At 45.3% G+C, this 27,201-nt stretch overlaps 1 protein-coding gene across 24 annotated transcripts in view; it reads left to right on the top strand.

Moving 5' to 3' along the window:
* Positions 1 to 27,201, top strand: part of ITPR1 (inositol 1,4,5-trisphosphate receptor type 1) — a 159,353-nt gene that overhangs the window by 40,016 nt on the left and 92,136 nt on the right. For 17 of the 24 annotated variants that reach the window (XM_086846201.1, XM_086846198.1, XM_086846214.1 and 14 more), the window contains 17 exons: positions 5,741 to 5,856; positions 9,395 to 9,481; positions 10,157 to 10,315; positions 11,151 to 11,249; positions 11,738 to 11,821; positions 11,904 to 12,050; positions 13,244 to 13,339; positions 14,997 to 15,041; positions 17,820 to 17,971; positions 18,838 to 18,937; positions 19,359 to 19,519; positions 20,240 to 20,381; positions 20,881 to 21,039; positions 21,618 to 21,790; positions 22,040 to 22,159; positions 23,171 to 23,365; positions 26,641 to 26,892. In XM_086846201.1, the coding sequence (XP_086702327.1) occupies positions 5,741 to 5,856; positions 9,395 to 9,481; positions 10,157 to 10,315; positions 11,151 to 11,249; positions 11,738 to 11,821; positions 11,904 to 12,050; positions 13,244 to 13,339; positions 14,997 to 15,041; positions 17,820 to 17,971; positions 18,838 to 18,937; positions 19,359 to 19,519; positions 20,240 to 20,381; positions 20,881 to 21,039; positions 21,618 to 21,790; positions 22,040 to 22,159; positions 23,171 to 23,365; positions 26,641 to 26,892 (2,287 nt within the window). Of the gene's footprint in view, positions 1 to 5,740; positions 5,857 to 9,394; positions 9,482 to 10,156; positions 10,316 to 11,150; positions 11,250 to 11,737; positions 11,822 to 11,903; positions 12,051 to 13,243; positions 13,340 to 14,996; positions 15,042 to 17,819; positions 17,972 to 18,837; positions 18,938 to 19,358; positions 19,520 to 20,239; positions 20,382 to 20,880; positions 21,040 to 21,617; positions 21,791 to 22,039; positions 22,160 to 23,170; positions 23,366 to 26,640; positions 26,893 to 27,201 lie in introns of those variants that run through there. The other 7 variants (XM_086846206.1, XM_086846203.1, XM_086846216.1 and 4 more) reach the window with 2 other exon arrangements.

Below are 27,201 nucleotides of genomic sequence, written 5' to 3'. Positions count from 1 at the left end.
AATTAGTTCAGGGGTTGAATCCTGAGCGATTGGGCTGCTCTGCAGAGGGATGTGATTGCTACGAGATCTTTGGGCCTGGAATGCAATCCCAGAATGGGTTTGGGTTGGAAGGGACCTTAAAACCTGTCCAGTGTCACCCCTCCCATGGCAGGGACAGCTCCCACTGTCCCCGGCTGCTCCAGCTCCATCCAGCCTGGCCTTGGGCACTGCTGGGATCCAGGGCAGCCCCAGCTTTCCCTGTTCCATCCCAATGCTTTGGGCACTGCTGGGATCCAGGGCAGCCCCAGCTTTCCCTGTTCCATCCCAATGCTTTGGGCACTGCCAGGGATCAGGGGCAGCCCCAGCTTTCCCTGTTCCATCCCAATGCTTTGGACACTGCTGGGATCCAGGGCAGCCCCAGCTTTCCCTGTTCCATCCCAATGCTTTGGGCACTGCCAGGGATCAGGGGCAGCCCCAGCTTTCCCTGTTCCATCCCAATGCTTTGGACACTGCTGGGATCCAGGGCAGCCCCAGCTTTCCCTGTTCCACACCAATGCCCTGCTCACCTGTGCTTCAATTTCCCCACTGGTGCAATGGCAGAACTGTTGTTAGCACGAGGTTGGAATTCAGCTGAGCTCTTCCACCAGGCCAAATGAGCAGGGGCTGGGTTTGGTTTGCTGCTGGGATGGAGCTGTGGATGGATGGAGCTCCTTTGGGACCACAAAAACCCTGTTCTGATCCGAGCTGCTGCGCTCCCAGCAGAGCCTGCTCACTGCAAATTGAAAATGAAAGGATGTCTTCTCATCACAAAGAGAGTCTTTTCAGTAGGATCAGGTTCTTTTTTTCTCCCTCTTCATGGAAATGCAGGAGTGATTAATAATCAACGCATTTCTGTAGCTGCTTTTGTTCTATATTCTTTGAGCCTCTTAGGCTGTCATCTATTAATTTTAAATCTCAGAAGGAACAGAAGTATAGAAATAGATGATGGAGTAATCCAGGGGTTTCTGAAAAGGTGAAACTTGTCTCTGATTGAATATATGCATTTTGTATTATTCTCTAAGTCTCCTATGTGAAAATACTGCATTTGAGCACAAGAGAGGTCTTCTTTTTGTCTTCAAATAAACTCCTCATCGTGTTGAGCTCCATCTTTGTGAGTGTATTGAAGCTGTGCAATTTCTTAATACAAAGTCAACAACTTCTATTTACAGTATCTCCATCATTTCCAGCTATGTTGCTTCTTCATTGCTGCTCTTCTTTCATATTTAAAATAACAAGATACTACCTGTGTGTTTATTCTCTCCTGTGAGCAGGCTTTGGCCTTGGGAAAATATCAGGGGTCTAAGTATAGAAAAGTCTGAAGGGAAAATGCTAAATTTCAGCAGGGAATTGCTGGTTTTCTTTTAATTTTAGTTTTGCTGTGCAAAAATGAGTTTGGTTTTTTCCAAGTAATGAGGAAACAGCTGTGTTGGTGTTAAATATTCAGTGGATTTGTAAGTGACTTATTTAAAGATCTTCATCTTTATAGATTTCCCTCATTTGAAAGCGCCCTAAAGTATGATTTTTGTGAGGGGGAGTAATTTCTCTTGGTTCTTACCTTTCTTCAGTTGGCATTTTGGAGAGTCTGAGTTTAAAACCCGAAATAACGACACACCTTTTTGTTGCCAGCGAAGTATTTGATTCCTGCTCTCTCCAACTGCAGAGAAGTTGGTGAAGACCTTCTCCTAAGTGCTTAAAATAGGCAGTGGAGATTTGGAAAAAATGATGAGTGGTGGATTGCACAACCAGCCTGGCTGGAGCTGAAACTGCTTCCAGATCTTTCTGGAACGGGCGTGCTGGGGAAGGGCAGAGGAAGGAAAATGGGTTGGGGCCCCCAAAACTGAGCTGAGCCCTGGCAGCAGCCAGGATGGCACCTGAAGAAAGAAAAGACAGGGGAGAGGCTGCAAGGGCCTGGAAGGACAGAAGAAAGGGGTATGGGTTCCCACTGCCAGAGGGCAGGGTTGGATGGGATATTGGGATGAAATCCTTCCCTGGCAGGGTGGGCAGGCCCTGGCAGAGCAAGCCCAGAGCAGCTGGGGCTGTTCCTGCATCCCTGGAGTGTCCAAGGCCAGGTTGGATGGGGTTTGGAGCAGCCTGGGACAGTGGGAGGTGTCCCTGCCAGGACAGGGGGTGATGAGCTCTGAGGTCCTTCCCAGCCCAAAACATTCCATGGATCTTTGCCATTCTCTGAAAGGTGTTTGGCATTGCCTGGTGGAGCTTTGGGTGTCAGCAGTGCCTGTTCTGGAGCTTTCTGAGCTCTCCTCATAGACCAATGGTAGAATTGAAATAATGGCCACACTTAATGCCCAAAACTGTGGGAAAAGCCTCTGAAAGGGAGACTGGAATTGCATGGGAATGTTTCACTTAGATATTTCTAGGCAGTTTTGTGTGAAAGGTGGTGATGATGTCTTGGGTGGGCTCTGAAATACTCAACTCCATTTTCCATATCATTTCAGCCTCTCTAACCCTGGCATTTGCAATTTTTGGACAAGTCTTGCATTATATTTTTAAATAATCTTATTGAAGTACTACCTAAATGTGACTTAAATTCCCATGTGATGGCATCCACTGTAAGAAAAAGCAAAAGCTGAGTCTTTGTCAGGCTTTTCACTGTGCTATGAGAGCAAAAATTGGGCATTTGGGATGTGGCTGCTTGGGCTTGGACTGGAGGGAAGGGTTGAAAAATTTGGAATGTGTGCTGGGTTGGGAAGGAGCACAGCCAAGTCAAGAAGGGAATGTGGAAGGGAGAAGAGCTAAATGGAAAGCATGGGGTAGAAGGATTTGGCAGTTGGAATAACGCTGCTGGCAAGCTTTCCTCTTCCTTGAACCCCAAAATACTTGGGAACACGGGGGTTTCTTGCCTTCCCAGCATCCTTGCTGGTGCATGCAGAGGGTAACCAATCCTCGCTGGGATATTTCGGGGAGCTGCAGGTGGCAGAGGCCCACGTGGGCTGTGAATGTCCCACCAGTGAGAGCATTCATCTCTCACGTGGAGCAGTCGCAGCCTCGCTTCATTCCACGCGGAGCGGTCGCTGACGGAAGAACAGGATTTATCTGGGAAGCTTTGAAATGCACATTTAATACGTGCCCATGGAGCATTCGTCATCCTGATGGGGTAGTGGAGGATTATGCAATCCCTTTTTCCTGCAGGACCTTTGTTGGGTGTTCAGGCTCGATGTACCACGATTTCATCAGCAGTGACGTAGTATTTTATTTTTATACTTCTTCGTTGTGCAGTTCTGCCATTTTTCAGTGTATATCATGAAGATCTGAAAGGAAAATGCATTCCTTCCTGGTTAATATGCAACAAACAGTCTATAAAAAGATGTCGTTACTGTGCAGTAATTGCTTTATTTATCACCTTTCCAATGTGGCTAAAGCTGCTCGAATCACTGAGCGGAGCACGCAGCTGATGCTTTGGGCTGCTTTGGCTTTGGGTTTTTGGCTTTGGATTTTTGGCTTTGGATTTTTGGCTCCTGTTGTAGAAACAGACCTAAATTCCATAAGGATGGTGTCTGACAAGTGTGGGTTTATCTTGCACAGTCATCAGGACTGTGGGTTACAGATCAATGACCACGATGGTACTCAGCCAGCACATCCTTGACTTTGTAAACATCCAATGCAACGGGGTCTGGGGATCTAAAAGTCTTCTGGCCATAAAGTTCATCTAGTTTGACCTGCAGCAAAATACATTTGGTGGCCATGTGAAGGTGAATAAGGCAAAGTTGAACTTATCAGCCACTTCAGAAATAGATTTCATAGAACAAATACTACCAAAAAAAAAAATATATTAGGTGCTTTTTGTTGTCTGTTTTAGATCTGTAGCTTTGTTACTAGTTAGAAAACCTAAGGAAAACATGTAACACTTTTCCCTTCCTGCACTGGACAAGGTCAAACACTTGTAGCCCTCTCTGGGTGCTTCAGGCAGGAGAGGGGGTTACTTGCAGTTAACAATTTGGAAGTTAAGCCTAACTTGACAACTTTCTTGACTGAAAAGGATGGAAAGAAGTGCACTGTGACTAAATCTAGCATACAATTAATTCTTCTCTGCAGTTCTGTGTGTTAATTGCTGTCATTGTGTGAACTGATGGTTTAAGCAAAAATAGAAAATTTTATAAGTGGTGTGTTGCTTACAATGCAGAGTCTTAGCTCGAAGTGCCAGCCCGCAGTGGCTTTTTGAATCTCTGCTGTGCTGTCAATCTCCGTGAATCATCCTGATGGGAATGGAAAAAATGGTGAAGAGCACAAACCTGGGAAGTGTGGTTTGCACTTTTCCCTGGGTTCAGCAGCCCCAGGCTGGCAGTGTGGATGGAGATGGAGCTGTTTGTGCAGAGATGTGTCTCGCTGTGCCCTGAGCTCTGCCCTTCCCCAGTGCCGCTCTGTCCAAGGGTCCCCGTGCCGTGCCCGGCTCCTGCCGGCCCTGGGCTGCTACACCAGCCTGGAATGAGATCATCTCTTCCAGCCCAAACGTTCTGGGGTTCTCTGCCCTTCTGTGAAAGGTGCTGGATGTTGCCTGCTGTGCTCTGGGGATGGGTGGGAGGAAAGGCATGAGGACGGTGTCCATCTCAAACAGCGTCCAGAGGTGAAATTACCAAGCTCTGTCTCAGCCCCTTCAGCAACTTCAGCCTCTGGCAGAGCTGCCATGACCTGTCTCCAGCGTGGGGTTTCTCCCTTTCTGGTTGATCAGGTGTATCCAGAGTGTCCATGAACAAGCAGCTCTGAGGATAAAGCCCAGGTGGGTTTCTCCTCACCTTGCTGCTTCCTGAATTGCGGGGCTGGGCCGTAGGGATACACCAGGAGCCTGGAGAAAGGCTCTGGGAGCGAGGAGCCTGAAGCCTTCCATCCACCCTGCTGCCAAAGAGGCTGGGAACAGCCTCCTGCCTCTCCTGGCACTTTGTTTGAACTTCTGAGCTGCTACTTTAGGCGCTGCCTTTGAATAGCTGAATTTATTTTTCTGCGTGTTCCGTTGCTTGGCGACGACAGGAGGAAAAACAGTCACTGCAGCTCATGTGGGTTTATTACTGATAAGTTAGCATCTCTAATACAGAAATGTATTTTTAATAAGACTAATGAGCTGTGATTCCTGACTTTTGCCAGGCAGAATATTAAGTAAACTGTGTTGCTGCAGTGGGTATAGAAGCTGACACCCTGAGGGGTTTGATGGTGCCTCAAGCCATGCCTTGAATGTCTGTGCTTGTGCAGGCTTTTGTTTGAGGGTATTTTATGCTGCTGACACTTCATTAGGTGAGGAGTTTCTCCTGGTTTTTTTTTTTTTGCAATGTTTTCCTTAGCAATAGAAGGGATTTGATTTAAAAACTAAACTGACAACAGCAGCAGTGAAAAAATCCAAAGCAAAAACCTGCCCAACCTGACCGAGTTTACCTGCTGAAGTACAAAAACTCCAAGCTGAAAGTGCAGAAACCAACTCTGTTTTCCTGGGAAAGCACTGGAACGTGTTCCCATTTTAGTCTGGTATCGTTTTTGACTGGGACAAGTTATAAATTTTCTGCTCTTGCATCAGATGTTGGCAGCAGCAGTTAGTTTTTATCATTCATGGGGCAACATTCCTGTTGCTCAAAAAAGCATTTGTCTGATCAAGAGCTTTTTGGAATTTGTTTATAAAGCTCTCCTTGCCGCTGGAATATTTGGAAGAGCCTTAGCAGGAAGAATGCAGATGATTCTGAGTGGCTGTAGCCATCCCTGTGTTTGTTCCATGTTTTTCTAGATTGCCTGTTCAAGCTGTGTCCCATGAACCGCTACTCGGCGCAGAAGCAGTTCTGGAAGGCAGCAAAGCCAGGAGCCAACAGCACCACGGATGCTGTGCTGCTCAACAAACTGCATGTGAGTATCCCCAGCACTCACAGCCTTTAAATGGGATTGAATAAGTTTTAATTAAATAATTAAAATGCTTTAAATGAGGATTTCCAGCCAGCCTGGCACACTTAGCAAGGAGACACAGAGTGTACATGGGAATAAATCAGTGCAAGATTCCTTTGGAGACCTTCACTCCAAGTCTCCAGGCTCTGATTTTGGGCAAAATCACGGAAAAAGCTGAGTTGGAAGGGACCCAGAGGGATCATCCCAGCTCCTGGCCCTGCACAGACACCCCAACAATCCCACCCTGTCCCCAGGAGTGTTGTTCAGTGCTCGGGCAGCCTCGGGGTTGTGTCCATTCCCTGGGGAGCCTGGGTAGTGCCAGCACCTCTGGGGGAAGAACCTTTCCCTGATCTCCAAACCCAGACCTGCCCTGGCCCAGCTCCAGCCACTCCTGGGCTCAGTCCATGCCACAGAAAGTGGGCAGAACCCCATCCTGCTCCTGCTCAAGGTCTGTGTGCCCCAGTGCTGTGTCCATGATACTGGGGGAGCCCTGGGAGCTCTTGTCTTTAACCTGTGGCAGCGATAAGGGTGCTCCAGGGGAGCATTTTGGGCATTAAAAACCTAAAAAAGGGACCCTGGAAACAAAGGCACAGAGGATTCTCAGGCACTGCATCTCAGCTTGGGAAATCAGAGCTGCTGGTCTGATCAATCTATTGGGACTGCTCAAACATGGAAAGGTTGATGGGTAATTAGGAGTAATTATAAGGCCAGACAGCCTCTCCTTCCGTATTAGCTTGCAGTATTTAATATTTTCTGGGTAAAATGTTGACATTCAGCAGCTGAAAACTCAGTAAGGCAGTTGATTGCTGTTTTTAGAGCTCCTATATAAAAAAAAGCCAACTTAACTTAAATACCATCTGTTGACTTTAGAGTTAAATAAACTCAGTGTTTATGTTAAAATTACATAGCTGGAGTACTTCATGTCAAAATTACAATTCTAAATATTTTTAGGTTCTTTAAGCCTATATTAAGCTCATTGTAGCCTGGAATACGAAATGGCCCCGTAGGAGAGTGTCACTTGCTGATTGCCATATGGCTGCCTCGCTCCTGCACTTCACAAAGACCCACTGGTGGACTCCTTCTGCTTCAAGAAATGTATTTATAACCCAAAAGTATCAGCTTGGCAGGGACAAAGCTATTTTGGTAGCACAAAGCTCCCTCACCTGGGCCGTGTTTCTCGTGTTGATAAGGGAAGCAGGCTGTGGCAGCAGGTTCAGAGTGATGGGGGCTCTGGGGTTGGCTGCTTGGGGATACCAGGAAAAGGGAGAGTTCACATGTTTTAACAGAAAATAGTCTAAATACTGCAACATGGGGAAGAAAAAAGGCTTTGGAATTGCCCTGGATTACATTCTCATGTGGAGTTGTCTCCTCATCCCAAGGTACATCCTGGCACGGGTGTTTGGGACCTGTCCCTGCTCACCTGACCCTTTTGTGCCAGGGTCCTGGAAGTACAGCATGAGGTTTTTCCAGGATGGGATTTTTCCAGGATGGGGTTTTTCCAGGATGGGGTTTTTCCAGGATGGGATTTTTCCAGGATGGGATTTTTCCAGGATTAGTGTAAGCCCAGTCATGTTTGCACAGAAATGTCCCACCAAGACCTGCTTGGTTTGGAGAATGGATTTGAGTGCCTCACAGTTCTGTTGTGGTTTATTTAATCAGCATCCCTTGGGCACGAAGTCTGATGGGCTGGATCAGGTGTGCAGTGACCCAGGGCTTGAAGATAATGGTGTCCCATGGACATGACTCATATCAGAACTTCCTCCTGCCAGTCCTGGGTGTCCATGGGTCACCTTTTCCACTTGCTGGCACAGGGAATGCTCTCAGGCCCTGTGCTCACAGCTGTGAGCTCTGCCCAGGATGAGATTTCTTTATCAGTGCATTGCGTTTCCAACGCAGCTGATGATGCAAGATGTGTTCATCATCATCACTTGCCTTTTTTGGCTTCTGTTTGTCTGCTGATGGAATTTATTGTCTGCCACAGAGCGCTCCGTGCTGAGGTCAGGTTATTTTAAGTTAATGCCATTTAAGGGATTTAAAATCTGGGACACTTGTCTCTCTCTGTGGTCGCAGCATCAGAGCTGCTTGAGGAGCTGACATCTAGTGGCCAGAAAAGTGGTTTTCCTGGAGGGACTGTCAGGTTTGGGAGGTGCTTTTGAAGTACATCTGAAGTCCTAGTTGTACTTTCACAGAAAAAAATTATGTCCTGTGTTTATAATAAATGTGGCACCCAGTGTGGCAGGGCAGTCCTGGCTGTGGGTGCTGTTATTTGGGAGGGCTCTGGTGTCTTGAAGGAACCTTTTCTTGACAGAATACTTGGAAATCATGCAAAAAAGTTGTATTTTAGTAATACAGAGAAAATTGTGTTGCCTTCAATTTTGAATTTGAAAGAGCTGCTGTATCTCAGGTTCTCCTGGAGTAAGAAGCCAGTTTCATACCTAGCACAGCATCTGAAAATGGCAGGTTTTGATTGAGGTGAAATTCTCTAAGAGTGTGCAAATAGCTGCTCCTTTGTCCAGGTACTTCACCTGACTGTAGTGAGGAACTGTGGGCACTTGTCTTCTCCAAGAGGAACCTGGACCCACCACAGTTCTTGAGACCTGAGAACCAAACCATAATCCTTGATGCTCAGTCTCCTAAAAAGTTCACTTTTAAATTGTTCTCCACCTCCTTATAGCAGTTAAAGCAAATACAGATTGATGTTTTTAATTCAAAACATCATCCTTCCTGTAAAGGGAAGGACAAATTCTTTACCAGATGAAATTGTTTAAAAACAGCCTGGGCCAAATACCTCACTTTTAAAACAAGAATGGCAAGAGGCTCATTGTTAATTATTAATTAGGTCTTTGTGTCCTTATAATAATTCATTTTTGCAGGGGCTTTCCCTGTTCTTTCTCTGGCAGAGTGGTGCAGGAATGCTCAGCTGTGGCACAGAGGATCCATCAGCTCAGGGAGCACAAGCCCAGCTGTGGGGAGTGGGCAATTCTCAAATCCAGAGCTGCAGTGGGTATTTGTATGTGCCTTCCCAGTGATCCTGCTGCAAAGAGAGGGGCACTGGAGTCCCCAGGAAAACACAGCCTGGAGCCTGCACTGGCAAAGCAAAACACAGAATCAAAGTTGAGGTTCTTTCATTCAATTTGTGTAGAAGTCAGTAGAAAGGAAAATAGAATTCCTGGCTGGAGTTGTTACCAATCCTTTACTCACCTTTCCTCCCCAGGTATCTGCCTTCTGTCTTGTCTGAGCTTTTCATCTCATGCTTTATTCCAGAATTTTGTCCAGTTGTACCCAAATTACAGGTTACTTACATGATGTGTGTCTATCTCCCCAAACAGTAAAAAAGGGAATTGGAAATTATGCTGTTGAAAGCTGGAAAAAGAGGAAATTAGGCTCTTTCAGATGCTCACTGTTTTTCCAGTCCTTTGAAATAATCTCGAAGAAAAGAGAGTTTTGTAAAGCCCCCTTTCCTAAAACACTCAGCAGCTGAAGTGTTCTCCTTTCATTTCAGCATGCGGCGGATTTGGAAAAGAAACAGAATGAAACTGAAAACAGAAAACTGCTGGGAACAGTCATCCAGTATGGGAATGTCATCCAGGTAGGCTGTGAACATCTGTGCAAGCTGGACAGGATTTAGTTGAAAATTCCCTGCTCAGTGGACTTCAGATTTCTGGAACTGATGCTCAGGAGTCTGTAGTTTTGCCAGGTTTCACCATGCTCTGAAGTGGGATCCTGGGAAGCAGGGCCTGGGTGTTTTATCTGTCTGTGATGAGGTCAGTTTTTTATTGTGGGTTAATTGTGTTTGGTTTTGAGGTCACCATTGATTGTTTTCTTCAGAAATACTCGTTAGAGCCCTCATTAGAGTTGTTGGAAGGTGGCACGTGTACACCACCAAATATCCTCTCACAGTGAAATGTTAAATCATAAACTGACACAGAGGAGGAAAATCAGTAGAATGTTACATTTTCTGTTGGGTGAGACCAAGCAAAGTAAGAGAAGAGCAGCTCTGTCTCTTACCAGGAGGAGCCTCTCAGTCCCCAGCATTTCACCCAGCTTTTTCTGAACAGGTTGTTGTAAGTGATGAGGGCATCTCCATGTGTTTGTCCAAATTAACTGGATTAACTGGAGGTGTTTTGTGTCTCTGAGTGTGGAGCTGTGCCCGAATCCCTCAATATTTGTGCATAATTCAGTTTGCAGTTGTCTCATGCACGCTCGGGTTGTTGAGGGGAGGAAGAGGAGCATTCTTAGAACTGAACTCTGATTCTTATTCTAGCTGCTTCACTTAAAAAGTAACAAATACTTAACAGTAAATAAGAGGCTTCCAGCTCTGCTAGAGAAGAATGCAATGAGGGTGACCTTGGACGAAGCTGGAAATGAAGGCTCCTGGTTCTACATCCAGCCCTTCTACAAACTGCGCTCCATCGGGGACAGCGTAAGTGCTGCAGCGGGGTCCTCACTCCTCCCTTGGGGCTCAGCTCACCTTGGGGAGGCCTGTCTTGCAATTAATGCAATGCACAGATCTCCCAGAGCGTGAGGATGATGCAGGAACAACCTTTTTTTGCTATGCTGTCATGAGGGGGAGGAAAATTGCTATGGTAACTTGTATTTTGGAAACGTGGAATGATCTAACATTGGAGGGAATAAGGGACCTAATTAGGCTGGCCTTGTACAATTCCTGCTCAATTCAAAATGGTAGGAAGTGTTGAGCTCCTTCAGGAGGTTTGGAAGGAATAATTAGCATCTTGGTTTTCAGTGTTGTCAGCTCAGAATCAAGATTCGTCATCACTTTGGATATGAGGAGTGAGGTAATGAGGAAGTGAAATGCTCCTGTTGATGGGAAATCTTTCAGTGCATTGCCATTTTAATCTCTTCTTTTGCAACATCTGAATCACTTGGGTACAGAATCTTCCTCCAACCAGGAGGTCATGAGCTTCAGTGTGCTCTGGGGTTCAGGCCAGGTAAATTTGGCACCTAAACACGGGGAATTGATCAATCAGCCTCATTGTCCTATAGCCCTTTCTGTACCAGAACCCAGTCTGCCTCTTCTGCAAGGCTCTGAGTCCAGTAGCATAGGGGTTTTTGCCTCAGGGGCTGAGTTTGGTGAGCTAAATCCTTCACCAGACAGAATCCTGGTGGAATATTCTGACTGGCATCTCTTCCAGGCTGCAAAAAGGTGATTTCCTCCCATCACTTCCATAAAAAAAAAAAGAAAAAGAAAAAAGGTTTTCTCAGGGTGCAAATTTGTCTGATGCTGCACTTCTCTGCAGGTTGTCATTGGAGACAAAGTAGTCCTGAATCCTGTCAATGCTGGCCAGCCTCTCCATGCCAGTAGCCATCAGCTTGTGGATAATCCAGGATGCAATGAGGTAAGGGGACCTGGGCACAGCTGGAGCAGCTGTACAAACCTCTCTGTGCTATTTGTACGTGGTTTGGAATTCAGCAAGTTGGTTGGTACCCGTGGCACTGCTTAGGAATGGTTATCCTGGTAATCAGTGACTGAAAAGAAAAGTCTTGGAGCTCTGCTTTCTCTTGGGTGCTGGCGTAGGTTTGAGTTTGATTTCTTCTGCATGACTGGCTAAAAACAAGTTGTTCCTTCAAAATCAAAATCGGGAGATGTGCCCCCTACTAGTCACAGTGAAGAAAATTAAATCTACCAGCACAGATGTGTAGCAAATGGCTTCCAAGCAAATCAGCTCTGAAATGACTTGTTCTGGAGCAGAGGCAGGAAGGAATTTCCTCCTCTAGAGCAGTGCAGCCAGGCCTGCAGTGGTCTGGTGAAGATTGTCTAAAAATTAAGACAGTGGCTGATGGCAGGGTTCTGTGAAGGGACTGATGGTCTCAGTTCTCCTTCTAGGTCAACTCAGTGAACTGCAACACCAGCTGGAAAATCGTGCTGTTCATGAAATGGAGCGACAACAAGGACGACATCCTCAAAGGGGTGAGAGCCAGAGCTGTGGCTGTCTGCAGCTGGGGCCCTGCTGGGCACTGCCCCTGCTGACCCTGCTGCCTGCCTTTGGCAGGGGGACGTGGTGAGGCTGTTCCACGCCGAGCAGGAGAAGTTCCTGACGTGTGATGAGCACAGGAAGAAGCAGCACGTGTTCCTCAGGACCACGGGCAGGCAGTCAGCCACGTCTGCCACCAGCTCCAAGGCCCTGTGGGAGGTGGAGGTAAGGACTGGAGCTGGGGCTGGCTTGGTAGAACAATTAGCCCTTCTGTTTAAGAACACTCTGTGTGGGTTTCTCACTTTAGATAAAATTTTCCTGGTGTTAGAAGCTGAAATGAAAATTCCTTCTCTTGCTCAGTGAAGTGCAGCTCTGCTCTCTGATGGTGCAGCACAGAGCTCTCGAGCTCAGGTGCTTTACAGTTCAGGAAAGGGGCACAGAGAAACATCAATGAAGTCATTTTCTTACCAGTCACTGAAGTTTAACAACAGCTTATAATTTCCACTGTCCTGCTGAGTGTGCTGAAGGCTCTATTTCTGGTGTGGAATAATGTCATTATGTAGATCCTCATTTGATAGGAGGCTGCAACCCCTTGCTAGTCAGTCTGAGCTGGCTTTTTAAATTCACTTGGCTTTTAAACACAGTGACTAACACCTTGGCCATCACTGGCTTCTGAAAATAGCCTCAGTCTGTTGGTATTAGTAGCCTTGGTTTATGATTTTAAATCTGATTAAATTAGGGCCTGCATATAAGAATCAAAAACTAAATTGTAATGATGGATAGATGTTTTTTATAGTCCTTTTCCAGATGTACCTGCTGTGGCATTCAGCTTCCCCTGTATTTCAGATGAAAGTCTGGCTGTAGTTAGCATTACTGCGGCATTGTTATCAGTCTGTGGTGCCTGTCCATGTGTGTGCAGTTACCTGGCACAGGTGAAACAGTTCTTCCCTGAAAGGTACAGGTCAGCTGTGATGGGTTTATTTTAGGAATCAGGTGTACCCACAGAGCAGCCAGTATGGGGTTACACGTGTTGGAGGCTCTGCTTGCCCCACTTTGTCAGTAAATATAAATATTTGTGCAGTGTTGTTGCATTTGAAATATTTCCAGGTGTCTTCCCTCATCCACTTTGAACAAAGATTTAGTTATAGCTGTAGGTAATGGATTTGTTGCCTTTTCTAGGGGTTTTATTCAAGACCTGGCAACACATGCACATCGAGAGCACCTTCTTTAATTCATTCATAAACTGGGGTGAACTATTCCCAGCCAGCTCAGAGCACTCCCTGCTCACAGATAAAGGGTGGTTTTGTCTTTTCTCAGCCTCTGGTTGTGTTTGCTGTTTCCTGACCACATGAAATGAGGCAGATGCTGGTGGCAGGGGGGTCTGTGCTGTGCTCCAGGTGTGTTCCCTGTCCTTGCAGGTGGTGCAGCACGATCCCTGCCGAGGGGGAGCTGGCTACTGGAACAGCCTCTTCAGGTTCAAGCACCTGGCCACGGGGCACTACCTGGCAGCTGAGGTACGTGGGGCTGGGCCAGCACCTCTGCCTGCCCCTGCACTGTGTTCTCCTCCTTCAGCACCTTCTCCAAATCTGTCATTTCCCACCCTAAAACTGGACACGGGCAGGGGAGGAGAGCGCTGGTTTGGATTAATACAAAATAATAGGTGTTAAATGTGTAGGGAATAAGATGAAAGAACTGAAAGAACACCGTGGTTTGGGGTAGTCATGAGCTGATTACACTTTTTGTATGAATTCTGGAGTCAAGAACTTGTACTGCAAAGAATAGGCACTAAATAGTATCCTGTCATGTGGGCACTGGAATCAATGGGACTTTATTAACTGATGAATAAATGGTAAATGACTGAGAGCCTTTGGGGGAAAATGAATTCAAGTGTTGGTAATTTCTCTTGAATCACTGATTTTTGAGCAGAATCGTAGAACTGGGTGTAAAATGAAAACACTGACTTCAGACCAGTCTGCAAGAACTGGAAATAGAGAAAAGTCCAGATTAAATTTCCCATTTTATGTTCTTCTGATAAGCAGATTGGAAAACCAGAAGCATTTTGTCACATGCACACTGCAAATCTTTTTCAGTAGTGATCCAATGTAGAGCTTTTCCAGTAAATCTTGGGTTTTCTAATCAACCAAAACAAAAACATGCTCTTAGATCATGCAAGACTGTCCCAGAGGACATTGCTCACCTGATCCCTGGTTAGCATAATGTTTGTTCTAAAAGATTTCTCCAACTTCTAGTTGGAAATTACACTTGGAATTTAAAGAACAACAACAAAACCAGCATAAACTGGTTAACTCTCTGCTCATGCTCCTGTAGTGATTCTCCTGAATGAGCTGAATCTCCCTGCACGTTTGCAGTTTATTTAATGTGATTTGTAGGCTGCAGAGCTGTGCTGGCTGTGGGCAGTGTGCTGTGTGTGAAAAACGAGGTTCACATAATTTTTATAGAATTTAAAAGTTTAATAAAAAAACAATTAGGAGAAAAAAATAAAGTAAAATATGCAGATATGGCTGGGTGTCTCTGCATTCAGCCAAGAGAGCACACCTCACTGACAAAGGATTGTCCCTTAAAAACAGAACCCTGCTACCTATCCATAAATTCTCATACATATTCATACATTCTTCTGAGATCTTTGGTGTTCTTCTGTTTAGTTTTCTCTTGCCCCCTTCCCAATAGATCAATCTTCTTGGTGCCATCGAGATTTACATTCCCTGATACCAAAGATGCAATAAATTCCTTCCCCAGAGTTCTGGTCACTGCTGTCTTCATCTGGACCAGAAAGTTTACAAATGCAGGAGCTCTCCAGCTATTTTTTTTTTTCCTCAGTCTTTGGATTATACAGACAAAAGCAGTTTTTATTTTAATACTATGCCATAGCCTAACATATATGTATTATACCACTATTTCTAAATTTCATCAATAACAGAAATAAAGAAAACCACATTAATACAACAAAATTTCTCATTCTTATACACATAACATTCATTCTAATATTTTCAAAAAGCCAACAATATAAAATGTATCTATAACACTGTGCATGCCTGGTGCTGCTGGAGCAGTGCAGGGCACCATGAGCAGCAGAGTTCAGGTGATGCTCAGGCTGTTTCCCACTTGCAGCTGTGCTGGAGTTTTGACGTGCCTGTGATTCTGTTCCATCAGGTAAACCCTGACTATGAGGAAGATGACCTGGAGTGTCAATCCTCAGTAAGTATAGGCAAGGGTATGGTCCTGCCCCTGATTGAGGAGGGCTTGGCACAGGCCCAGGGCTGACCTGGCCAGCGCACAGCTGGTCCAGGCTTTGCTGTTAGAGGAGAAATTAAAACCTGAGAAGGCTCTGGAGGCTTTTATGGCCTATCCAAGGAGTGGTTGTTGACACCTTAGTGAAGAACAACCCACTTGGAACTGAATTAACACATTACCTGAACCCTCCCTCAACTCCTCCCTTTGTGGCATCTTTTTCTGTCTTCCTGTTTGCTCTACCCTTGCTTCCTTGGAGCACTGTCCTGCCCAGGGCTGGAAATGAAGATGTTTAAGGTGACACCAGATGGGAATTGTCCCTGAGGGAATGTCCCCCAGTGCTGTGCCTGTGTGACCTCCGTGGTTGAGCAGTGGTCTCAGGAAAGCAGGATAACAGAGGAGAGGAATGGCAAGGGCATCCCAGTGCCATTCCTCTGATTGTCCTGTGGGAACCACTCTGTGTTGTCAGTAAATGTTGTTTTGTCAAAGATGGAGTGTGTGGTGCTTTGTACTGACAGAAGCATCTCTTTGGTGCCAGAGGGAACCAGCATTGCTTCAGTGGTTGAAAACAGAGAAAATTGGAACAGCACTTTCCGTTGTGGATTTTATTTATTTAGTTGGATTTGATCACAGGCTTATGCAGCTTTCTTGGTAATTTATCCTGTATTATGGAGGATTTGCACCATTTGGATATGACAAAGAGCTATTCCTTCCATTCTTAAGAGATGGATGTGATGCTTGGAAATCCTGCAGGGTGCATTTCTCCTCCTAAAAGGATTTTTCATTATAGCCTAGCTATTAAAATGCTTCCCTTGCCCTCAGATATTGAACTGCTTTCCTGATTACTTCTTGGTGGCATTTGGCAGCTTGACTGCAGTGAACATGGTAAAAAACTGAGCAAACCCCACCCACAGCTATTGTCTGGGGTGTGGGGGGAATCCAGCCCTGAGATGTTTTGTTGGGTGAATTTTCTGAGAGTTAATCAATGTTGAGGCCTTTAGGTAGACGCTCCTGTGATGAGTCCTGGCACGTGCATGGAGAACATTCATGCACTGTCTCAGCTCTCTGGGTTTCCCCTGCTCTGTCTCTTTACCACTAGATGGCAAAAACAGACCAGCAAGAACAGCACCAGGAGCACATAATTCAGCTCTGACAGGGAATTGCCACATCCTTGATCATTCACTGGTGACAGGAGGGTGGAGGCTGCTTTATCCAACTTTATCCAAACTCCAGCTTGATCCAAGAGCGAGCTTCTGCAGGGTTTCTGTGCACAGCTAGTGGTTATAGTGTTGCTTCCTCCTTGTCCCTGTGCAGGAGGGCTTTCCATGGGCATGGGTGAGGTGCCAGCTCCACCTTCCAGCAGCAAAAAGGGGTTGTTCTTATCGCCTTTGGGGCTGAATTTCAGTGCTCCCTGAATTTCCCCATTTCCTGCTTTACTGCTCACGTTCAGCTTTGCCACAGTTTCAAGAAGTGACCCAAAGGACGAGCTGTGAATGCAGAGCAGCTGTATCCCTCACTGCATTCCCTCCCCTAGCTGGGGGGGATGAAGGAGAAGCTGAAATTCGGAGAATTCATTCCAAGTGAGCGAATTCCTCCCAGAATTTCTCTCCAGATGGACTCTGAGTGTAGAGTTGCTCCTTCCCTTGAAGGCACAGTCCCAAAGTGTATTTCTGTTCCATACAGATAACTGCCTGTTCCCATGTACAGAATCAGACTTGAAATGTCACTGCTTTGCAGCCAAGTCCATTGACTGCAAATATGTTAACTTGGGAGTATCCTGAGGCACAAGCAGCACTGGATACCTTTTCCATCTGCTTCAGGATGGCAGTGCCTTACAGCAGGACTTTGACAGGCAGGTGCCTGAGTGCTGACTCCTTTGGGTGCCACCAGCACAGAGAAGCTGAGAAATTGATTTCTTGGTCACCTTGGAAATGGCAGCCAGGATTGAGTGGTTGTACATGGCCAGCTGGTCATGCCAGGACAGCGAGCAGCTTCTTTAGGGACTTGTGATAGCTGGGAGTTCCCCAGGAGAGGATTTGGAGAAAGTTGTTCCTTTTTCTCAGTTCATCTTTGTTTTTTCCAACCCTTTTGTCCTTCCATCTGAAGCCCTGGGGCTTTATCCAGTTGATGTGTCTTTGCTGAAGGAGGCTGGGGATTTGCTGGCACCTTGGGAATAAAGATCCTTCTGGTGCCATGGCCTTTGGAACACGTTTGTGCTCGAGAGCAGCACAAGCTGTGGTGTGAACAGCAAGACTTCCAACTCCTTGATTGGCTTTTTGTTCCTCTTGCCTGGGATTGATGGATGTGGGTCCTGTTTTTGCTGCTGAAGCTGCTTATTTCCCAGCAAGGTTGTTGGTGCATGGTGTGGCCGGGTTTTTACGTTTTCAGCTCATTAATTAGGTGATTAGAGGGATAATTGCAGCGTGTGGGATATGTTTGGAGAGCTGGTAGTGTCAGGATCGGGGATCTCAGCTGATGTGTGTTACCAGAAGCCAGTCAGAGCTCCCAGTGTGTGTGGGGTGAATGGCTGGGGGGGGTTTGTCTCTTCTGGCACTGTCAGTGAGACACAAATCCTGCGTGGACGGGGAGCTGCTGTGCTGGAGCTCCAGGAGTGTGTGGCCAGAGCAGCTGGTCAGTGTTGCTGTGTCCTGCAGCCCAGGCCAGTGCTCCAGAGCTCTGTGTGCACCCCGTGGGGGGCAGTGGGGGGCTCTGCAGGCTCCCCTGAGCCGTGCTGTTTCTCCCCAGCTGGACCCCGAGCAGGAGGCGGCGCGCCGGGGCCGGGGGGCCCAGGAGAAGATGGCTTATTCCCTGGTGTCTGTGCCTGAGGGCAATGACATCTCCTCTATCTTCGAGCTGGACCCCACCACCCTGCGAGGAGGAGACAGCCTGGTCCCCAGGTACAGCCACCGGGCACCACGGGGGTTTGGGGGTTTGTAAAGTAAAGCTGCCCCAGACTGCTCTCCTTTCATCCTTTGGAATCGGGTTCCTCCTCAAATGAATGTAGAAATAATCAGGAAATGCCTGAAGCTTCACCTGAGTGCTTTACAGCTGAGGTGTAAGAGAACACCATTTTACAGATGGGAAAACTGAGACCAAGTGACTTCCTAAGTGACTTCCTTGCCAGGAATGACCTGGGACTAAAAGCCTTGGCTGTCCTGTCAAGGCATTCATTCCTGGGACCTGTCTGTATTGTGTTAGGATGTGACACCAGCTGTTTAGCACTGGATTTTTTAGTTTGTATGTTCTTTACTGTTCATGTGGCACCTCTGGCTGGTGAAAAGCTGCTGCACCCTTCCCAGTCTCACACTCTGCACGCTGCCCTTTGCTGCTGCTCCCACTGAGAAAGCACAGCAGGTTTGTTCCATCTCTTCAGCAGCTCCCTAAATCATCAGGTACCCATATTTTGGAGTATCAGGGAGTTCTGGGCTGAAAACCCCTGTGCTAAGGGGAGAAATTGGCAGCTCATGGCAGTGGAAAAGGGAGGATGGGAAGAAGTTCAGGTTGTTGCTGTGCAGCAGCTGAGTTACAGCAGCTCAGAGTGGCTCTGGTTCTGTTTTAGAGCAGAATCCCTTTCATTGTAGATGAAGCCTCAGGTGAATTCACAGGATGAGCAAAGGCAGTAAGAATGTTGTTCCAGTTGTGGTAGGCAGTGAGGGCAGAGATGACAATTCTCTTCCACTTGTTCCTGCCAGCATCTCCAAATCCCAACAGTGCAAATGCTGGGAGGCTGACTCATGCTGGGACACTCCTGACTTTCTTTCAGGAACTCCTATGTGAGGCTCAGGCACCTCTGCACCAACACCTGGGTTCACAGCACCAACATCCCTATTGATAAAGAAGAGGAGAAACCCGTGATGCTGAAGGTAAGTTCTGTTACTTTGTGTAAGCACATCCCTTCATTCCTGTACTTCCACAAAGTGCTGCTGGCAGGAGCTTCACTCTCTGAGCCTGTCACACACCGAGCATGTGACAGCAATGAACAGTGCTGCTGCAAAATATTTCCTCTTAATGGCTCAGTTTCATGGTATTCTCCTAGTTTAAGTGTTCAGCATCTACTACACAACAGTCACCAGGAGAAGGGTATTTTTTCCACTGGCTGCAGCAACATTTTACCATCTCACCTGCTGCTCCTTTGAATTTAGGGACAGCTTTGAGCTTGCACAGAGCATTCTCAGAGTTTGGGTTCAGCAGAGTGTAGCTTTTCTGTTCCATTATCACTGAGTGTGTGAGCCACTGCTCTGTTCCTGCCTTTGGGTTTGCTGATGAAGCTTCTCTGGGTTTCAGATTGGGACCTCTCCAGTGAAGGAGGACAAAGAAGCTTTTGCTATAGTGCCAGTCTCACCTGCAGAGGTTCGGGACTTGGATTTTGCAAATGATGCAAGTAAAGTTTTAGGTTCCATTGCTGGCAAGCTGGAAAAGGGAACAATAACCCAGAATGAAAGAAGGTAAGGAAACCAGAATTGGGATCAGATAACATTGTTTCCTTTAGTCAGGAACTGTTTCTTTGAAAATTTTATCAGAGTAAGCTATAGAAGGGGAATTTGGTTTCCTCCTTGACAAGATGTGATGTTGTGCCCATAGTGGAGGTTCTGGTCTGTCCAGCCCTCCTTGTCCTCTGAGAAGTGAGAGCATGAGAAGTGTTGTGAGCCTGGGGGACTAATCCCCAGCATACCTCTGCAAGTGGAGTGTGGGAATTCCTAATCCATCTTGTGAGGACTGAACATGTGACTTGCTGCAAATCCTCTGACCCTGTCAGTGAAAATGTGGCCACACAAAAAGAGCACAGGGCTGGCTGTGTCACCCCAGGGTCTGTGTGCTTCCATAGTCAGTGCCTTTATTTGGCCTTGGGAGAGATTATCACCTGATTTATTGTTTGTGGCAATTGAAAGAAATGCCAAATAGAACTTGGCAAGTGTAGAGTTGTCCTAAAGTGAATTTCTTGCCTTGCTGCTGCTCTGGTTTAGGTGGACAGTGAGGCTGCTGCAAAGGGGGGAGCATTAGTTCCTAATTTTAAGTTCTGTGCAAACCTCTGAGCTTTATCCACTCTCTAATTGCTGTTAGTTTTTCACTTATCATTTAAAAATCTGTTTAAACTTACTCTGGCACTGCTCTTTCAGCACAGAGAATTTGTGTTCTCATGTTAACAGCTTCTGGCTCTTCCCTAGATCTGTTACCAAGCTGTTGGAGGATTTGGTCTACTTTGTTACTGGTGGAACAAATTCTGGCCAGGATGTCCTTGAGGTGGTGTTTTCTAAACCTAACAGAGAACGGCAAAAGCTGATGAGAGAGCAGAATATTCTAAAGCAGGTAGGCTGTGGTTGTCTCTAAGCTCTGCCTGTGAGAAGAGTTCTTGGAAAAAAAGAACCTGATACCAGAGAACCTGGCCAGGCTGTGGATGGGGCTTGGAGCATCCTGGCCTGGTGGGAGGTGTCCCTGCAGGTGGCAGAGGACTGGGACGAGATGATCTTCATGGTCCCTTCCAGCCCAAGCCCTTCTGTGGCTCTCTGAAACTTTGGTCTCAAATTATTGGGACCAAAAGGTCCTTTGAATCTGCAGCTTTCATCAGGCTCTGGGCAGTGGACTGTAGACTCACCATTGCTGGAACTGAAAGCTCCAGCAGATGGTGTTGAGTAAAGGTGAGCAGCATCTTCTGTCCAGGCTGCTCCACGGCCACGAACCGTGGTGGCTGCAGCACATTTCTGATGGACCTGTTGAAATACAAAGGCACAGAGCTTTGGCACTAAATCTGAGCAGAAGAAGGCAGTGCCTCATGGGGTTGTGTCTGTGTTTTTTATTAAATCTGTAGATTTTCAAGCTGTTGCAAGCACCCTTCACGGACAGCGGGGATGGGCCGATGCTGCGGCTGGAGGAGCTGGGGGACCAGCGCCACGCGCCCTTCAGGCACATCTGCAGGCTCTGCTACAGGGTGCTCAGGCACTCCCAGCAGGACTACAGGAAAAATCAGGTTGGAAATAAGTCTGTCATAATCAGTGGCATCAGTGTTGTTCCTCTGCTCAAAGGAAAAAAAAAGTTTCTCCCATAAAGTAAAGCTTGCCCTGCTGTGGTTGCTCAGTCAGCAAGAGGTTTTGGGATCATTCAGATTCATTCTGTTTTTCATTTTCATTTTTCATCTCTGTCAGAGACTGTGATATAATTAGCACTGGTCTAAATGGGGTTTAAGAAAACAACAGCATTTCTAACTGTCCCACACAGGTGAATTACAAGACTCTGTTCACTCTTGCTGACTACAAGCTCCATTGAAAGTTGCCCTGTAAATTAAGGCTGTTCAGTTTTTGTTGCCATGTATTAAAAACACGGTCCTGTCAGATAAGTATAAATGCCTTGCTGGTGTCTAGCCCTGGAGGGATGGAGGTGTTAAGGTTGTCTGTCATTGTTTGCTTTCTTTCACACAAACAATTTGGATCTCACCCAGCTTGCTCCTTGGGATGTTGGTATTGACAAACATCCACCTGTTTTCTGTTATTATTTCAAATTCTGAGGGTTAATTACACCCCCTTTCCTCCTTGTCTGTGTGTTTTGAAGGAATACATTGCCAAGCAGTTTGGCTTCATGCAGAAGCAGATTGGCTACGACGTCTTGGCCGAGGACACCATCACAGCCCTGCTCCATAACAACCGCAAGCTCCTGGAGAAGCACATCACAGCTGCTGAGATTGACACCTTTGTGAGTCTCGTGAGGAAAAACAGGGAGCCCAGGTGAGAGCTGCATTTTTGAATATGTGATCACCCTTCTCCTTCTGGGAAAGGTCTGTACCTGCCAGCTCGCTCAGGAGGAGGCACAGCCAGTTCACTGCGTTCTGGCACTCCCCTGCCGTCCCCTGGGGCAGCAAGTCTTGCTCTGCACTGTTCAAGTGGAGTTCTGAGTGTTTGCTTGCTGAAATGTGGATTGCTTCAGTCTAGGTCTCCACAGTGATTGATACCCTTTTGGCTGGTGTTTCCCGACAGGTTTTTGGATTACCTCTCGGATCTGTGCGTTTCCATGAACAAATCTATTCCCGTGACACAGGAGCTGATTTGTAAAGCCGTGCTGAACCCAGCCAATGCAGACATTCTCATTGAAACCAAGTAAGTTTGTGCCTTTAGAGGTGGCTGTGCTGGTGTGAAGCAGAAGGAAGGTGGTTCAAAGCCGAGCACGCTGCTGGCACGTCCCAGGGAAGCAGCAATGAGCTGTGTGGGGTTCTCTTGGAACACGGGGAGCAGGGGCTGGGGACAGCAGGTGTCTGCCAGCTGCTCCCTCAGCCCTGCAGGCACAAATCCAGCACATCTCTCCCGTGTGATCCAGAGCAGGGAGACTGCAGGCAGGTCCAGCTCTGCTCACCTTTCCTCCCTCTGAGCTGGGTTTGGATCTCCAGCTCTCCTCTGCCACTGCTGAGGCCTCAGAGCAGGCACCAAATCCTGCTTGTCTTTGATAAAGGTGTCTTTATTCCATATATATACTAGGGAATAGATAACCACTATCAAAATACTGCAGAAGGGAAGCAGGTAATATTTAAAATACAAATGGCTGAGAGTATGCCTGCACATTTAATTTTTGTCATGAAATCATAAAGGCTATATTTATTCCCACAAGCACTTAACATTGGTACATCACTTACTTGTCCTTGAGTATTTAATTTGGGGCTTTTTCAGATGTTGATCTTTTCTTTGCTGGAAGCCTTTTTAGTATCAGCAGCTGATTTATTTCTATTTATTTCATCACATAAACAGAAAGAAGTTCTGACCCATTTGGCATTTATGGGATACAGAATGAATCAATTTTTTTCTTGCCCATATCTTTTCCTGCTCTGTTGAATGATCTTTGAATCAGTTCTCCTGTAAAGAAGGTTTTCAAAGTCCATTATTATGTGTCTTTAACTTCCTCGTTTCTTTATCTTTTTCACTTGAAAGGAGCTGAAATGTTCATCTTTTTAAGGTTGAATGGAAAGCTTATAATCTAATGCTTTTAATAACACACCCCAATGATTTGGTGTAGTAAAATGCTACTGCTGAAAGGGTAAGATACATTTTAGCAGGTGGCTTCAAAAGAATGTGAAGGATGTATGCAGGTCTGAATGTAACCTCCTCTCCTCCTGGCAGGCTGGTGCTCTCACGATTTGAATTTGAGGAAGTGTCAAGTGGAGAAAATGCCTTGGAAGTTGGAGAGGATGAGGAAGAAGTGTGGCTGTTCTGGAGGGACAGCAACAAGGAGATCCGCAGCAAGAGCATCCGAGAGCTGGCCCAGGACGCCAAGGAGGGGCAGAAGGAGGATCGGGACGTGCTCAGCTACTACAGGTGAACAGCTGACAGCAGCTCAGGGCTCAGCAGGGCTGCCTGGGGACACCCTGCCTGCACAGGCTGTGCTCTGGGAGGAGAGCTCCTGTTCTGTGCACAAAACAGCCTTCAGAAGAGGGAGGGTGAAATCTCGCAGAAGTGAGAGCTGAAAGAGTTGTTCATGGTGAGGAGTCCAGGTATTGACATGTGCCAGTTTCAACTGATTTTTTTAAAAAATAATTTGAGTGTGTTGAATTTCCTGAGCAGTTTGTGCTTGGTTTCCTGCTGGTGGGTTTTGGGAGAGCCCCTGCAGGTGAGCACTGGGTTCCCTGTGCTCAGGGGCACTCGGGGATTGCAGGATTTGGGTGTGCAGACTGCTTTGCTTGTGGTTTGCAGGAAGCCACTGCTGTTCTCTGTGCCTGCTGCTTTCTGTCCAAGCCTTGAGCTGGGCTCCCAGCAGCACCAAGGTGAAGCTGTGTTGGTGCCCCAGGCTGGGTGTGGAGGCTGTGCAGGGCTGCTTTGGGCAGCTCTGACATGAACAATGTTCCTGGATGACTTGACAAGACACCGAGTTCTTGGCATAGTGTAAGGTCAGGTTTCAGCCCAGACCAAATTCCTGTGTCTGGGTTATAAACCCCTGAGAGTCATTTGACAGACTCAGCTGTGGCAGAACTAGACTCTTTGTTTTAATAAACATTTTGTTTTGAATTCTATTCCATTGAAATTATTCTTGCAGGAGAATTCATCATACCTGGTTTAATTTGAGCCCGTTGGAGCTCTAAAGGTGACCTCATAGATAAAAGGTTTTAAAATATACTTGATTTCAAAGTATGCTTGGTTTTAAATAGAATTGATAAATTTTGGTGTATGTATATTTATTAGTATAAGAATGGTAGTGTTAATTATTATTTTTTAATCTACATTATACCTCATAAACAAGCTTAAAGGAAGGGCTTAGGATATGGTTTGGTTAAATTCCATGAGAAGAACTAAAAGTGAAAGGAATCTGCTTTCAATTAACTTTTTTCCTTCAGGAAGCCTCACACTTGACAGTGCTGAGCAGCAGCCTGTGGGCACTGCCGAGTGCTGGGCACGTGCTTTATGGCTAAAGGTGAATTATCTGTTGGCTGGGCACAGGTGAGGTGCCAGTGATCAGTTCCTGGAATGAAAAGCTTAGCTCTGAAGTTCAGTTTTTCTCTCACAATTCTCCACTGAAGGGGGCAGAGCACAGTGGCTGTCTCAGCAGGTCCCTGATTTTTGGTGGCTGCAGCCATCGTGGTGTTGCCTCAGGACAAAGTGTGGCTCCAGCATCTGTAAGAGATGTTGGGCCTCAGCAGTGTTTAGGCTGAGCTGCTTTAAACATTTTTAATGTTTAAAATGTTTGCATTCTGATGGAGCTTTCCTAAAAAACATCATTTATTATTTCCTGTCAGGGTGTGGGGGCCCAGAGGAGCTGGGGCTGCCCCTGGATCCCTGGCAGTGCCCAAGGCAGGGGGTGAAACAGCCTTAAAGTGCCTTCCAACCCAAAGCATTCTGTCATTTTAATGCTATTAAATGAGTGATTCTGTTATTTATTCTATGCTGATTCACTTATTCAATTGTTGCAATGTTTGCTAGTGTTTGGTCAGTGCTTTATCCTTTCCACAGTCAGGATGGAGCTGTATTGCTAGACAATATAATTTTATTTCTATCAATACATAAGTGTATAGCAGTCTACTTCATAGTATACTTTATATATATATTTATATATTCTTTATATATATTTATACTTTATATATATTTATATATTTATACTTTTTATACATATTATATATATTTAATTATACTTTATATATATGCTTTATCTATATGCTTTATATTTATGCTATTTATTTATGCTTTATATATATTTTATTTACATAAAGTATACTTTCTATGTATTTATATATGCTTTGCATAAAGTACCTATATATTATATATATATATATAAATTATAAAAATTGTATATATATATATATTAAGTACCTAGGAGATATGTATTTATATATACTTTACAGTACACAGAAAATGAAAGTATAAGCTTCAAGCCTACATAAATTAAAGGACATAATTTTCTTTTTTCCTTTTTCCCCCTGAGGATACCAGCTGAACCTCTTTGCTTTATATATATTTTTATATATTTAAAGTATACTTTATACATATACTATACAGCATACATATACTATATACAAAGCATATATAAATACATACAAAGTACATTGTATATATATTTATATATACTTCACGGTACACAGGAAATTAAAGTATAAGCTTCAAGCCTACATAAATTAAAATATGTATTTTTTTCTTTTTCCCCCAAAGATACCAGCTGAACCTCTGTGCTTTATGTATATTTTTATCTATACAAAGTATACTTTTTACATATACTGTATAGTATACATATACTATATACAAAGCATGTATAAATACATACAAAGTACGCTGTATATATATTTATATATACTTTACAGTACACAGAAAATTAAAGTATAAGCTTCAAGCCTACATAAGTTAAAGCACAATTTTCTTCTTTTTTTTTTTTCCTTCTTCCTCCTGAGGATACCAGCTGAGCCTCTTTGCTTTATATATATTTTTATATATATCAAGTATACTTTATACATATACCATATAGTATACTATATGCAAAGTGTATATAAATACATACGAAGTACCCTATATACATATATATATTTATATATACTTCACAGTACACAGGAAATAAAACCATAAGCCTCAAGCCTACATAAATGAAAACATTTATTTTTGTTTTTCCTTTTGCCCCAAAGATACCAGCTGAACCTCTTTGCTTTATATGTATTTTTATATATTTAAAGTGTACTTGATACATATACTATATAGCATATATATACTATATACGAAGCATGTATAAATACATATGAATTACACTTTGTATATATATTTATATATATTTCACAGTATAGTGAAGTATACTTCATATATATATATATACAGGAAATTAAGCCATAAGCCTCAAGCCTACATAAATGAAAACATATTTTTGTTTTTCTTTTTGCCCCAAAGATACCAGCTGAACCTCTTTGCTTTATATATAAAGTATACTTGATACATATACTATATAGTGTATATATACTATATACAAAGCATGTATAAATGCATATGAATTACACTTTGTATATATATATATACTTCACAGTATAGTGAAGTATACTTCATATATATATATAGGAAATTAAAGCATAAGCCTCAAGCCTACATAAATGGAAACATGTATTTTTGTTTTTTCTTTTCTCCCAAAGATACCAGCTGAACCTCTTTGCTCGAATGTGCCTTGACCGCCAGTACTTGGCCATCAATGAGATCTCTGGGCAGCTGGACGTGGACCTGATCCTGCGCTGCATGGCCGATGAGAACCTGCCCTACGACCTGCGCGCCTCCTTCTGCCGCCTGATGCTGCACATGCACGTGGACAGGGACCCCCAGGAGCAGGTGACCCCCGTCAAGTACGCCCGCCTCTGGTCCGAGATCCCCTCCGAGATCGCCATCGACGAGTGAGTGCCGCGCTGGGCCAGGGACTGGGCTACAGAGTCACAGAATCACAGAGTCACCGGGCTGGGAGAGACCTTCCAGATCATTGTGTGCAACCCAAGCACCTCACCCAAACCATGGCACAAGTGCCTCATCCTGTCCTGATTTAAACACATCCAGGGATGGTGGCTCCACCCTCCCCCGGGCAGATTCCAGTACTTTATCACTTTCTATAAAAACTAATATCCCAGTATCCAGCCTATAACTCCCCTGGCCAAGCCATGGCACCGAGTGCCACATCCAGTCTTGATTTAAACACATCCAGGGATGGT

Source organism: Cyanistes caeruleus, chromosome 11, assembly GCF_971803275.1.
Source record: "Cyanistes caeruleus chromosome 11, bCyaCae1.hap1.1, whole genome shotgun sequence".
Lineage (NCBI taxonomy): Eukaryota > Metazoa > Chordata > Aves > Passeriformes > Paridae > Cyanistes > Cyanistes caeruleus.
The sequence above is the reverse complement of the archived record's forward strand: the minus strand, read 5'-3'. Positions and strand labels throughout refer to the sequence as shown.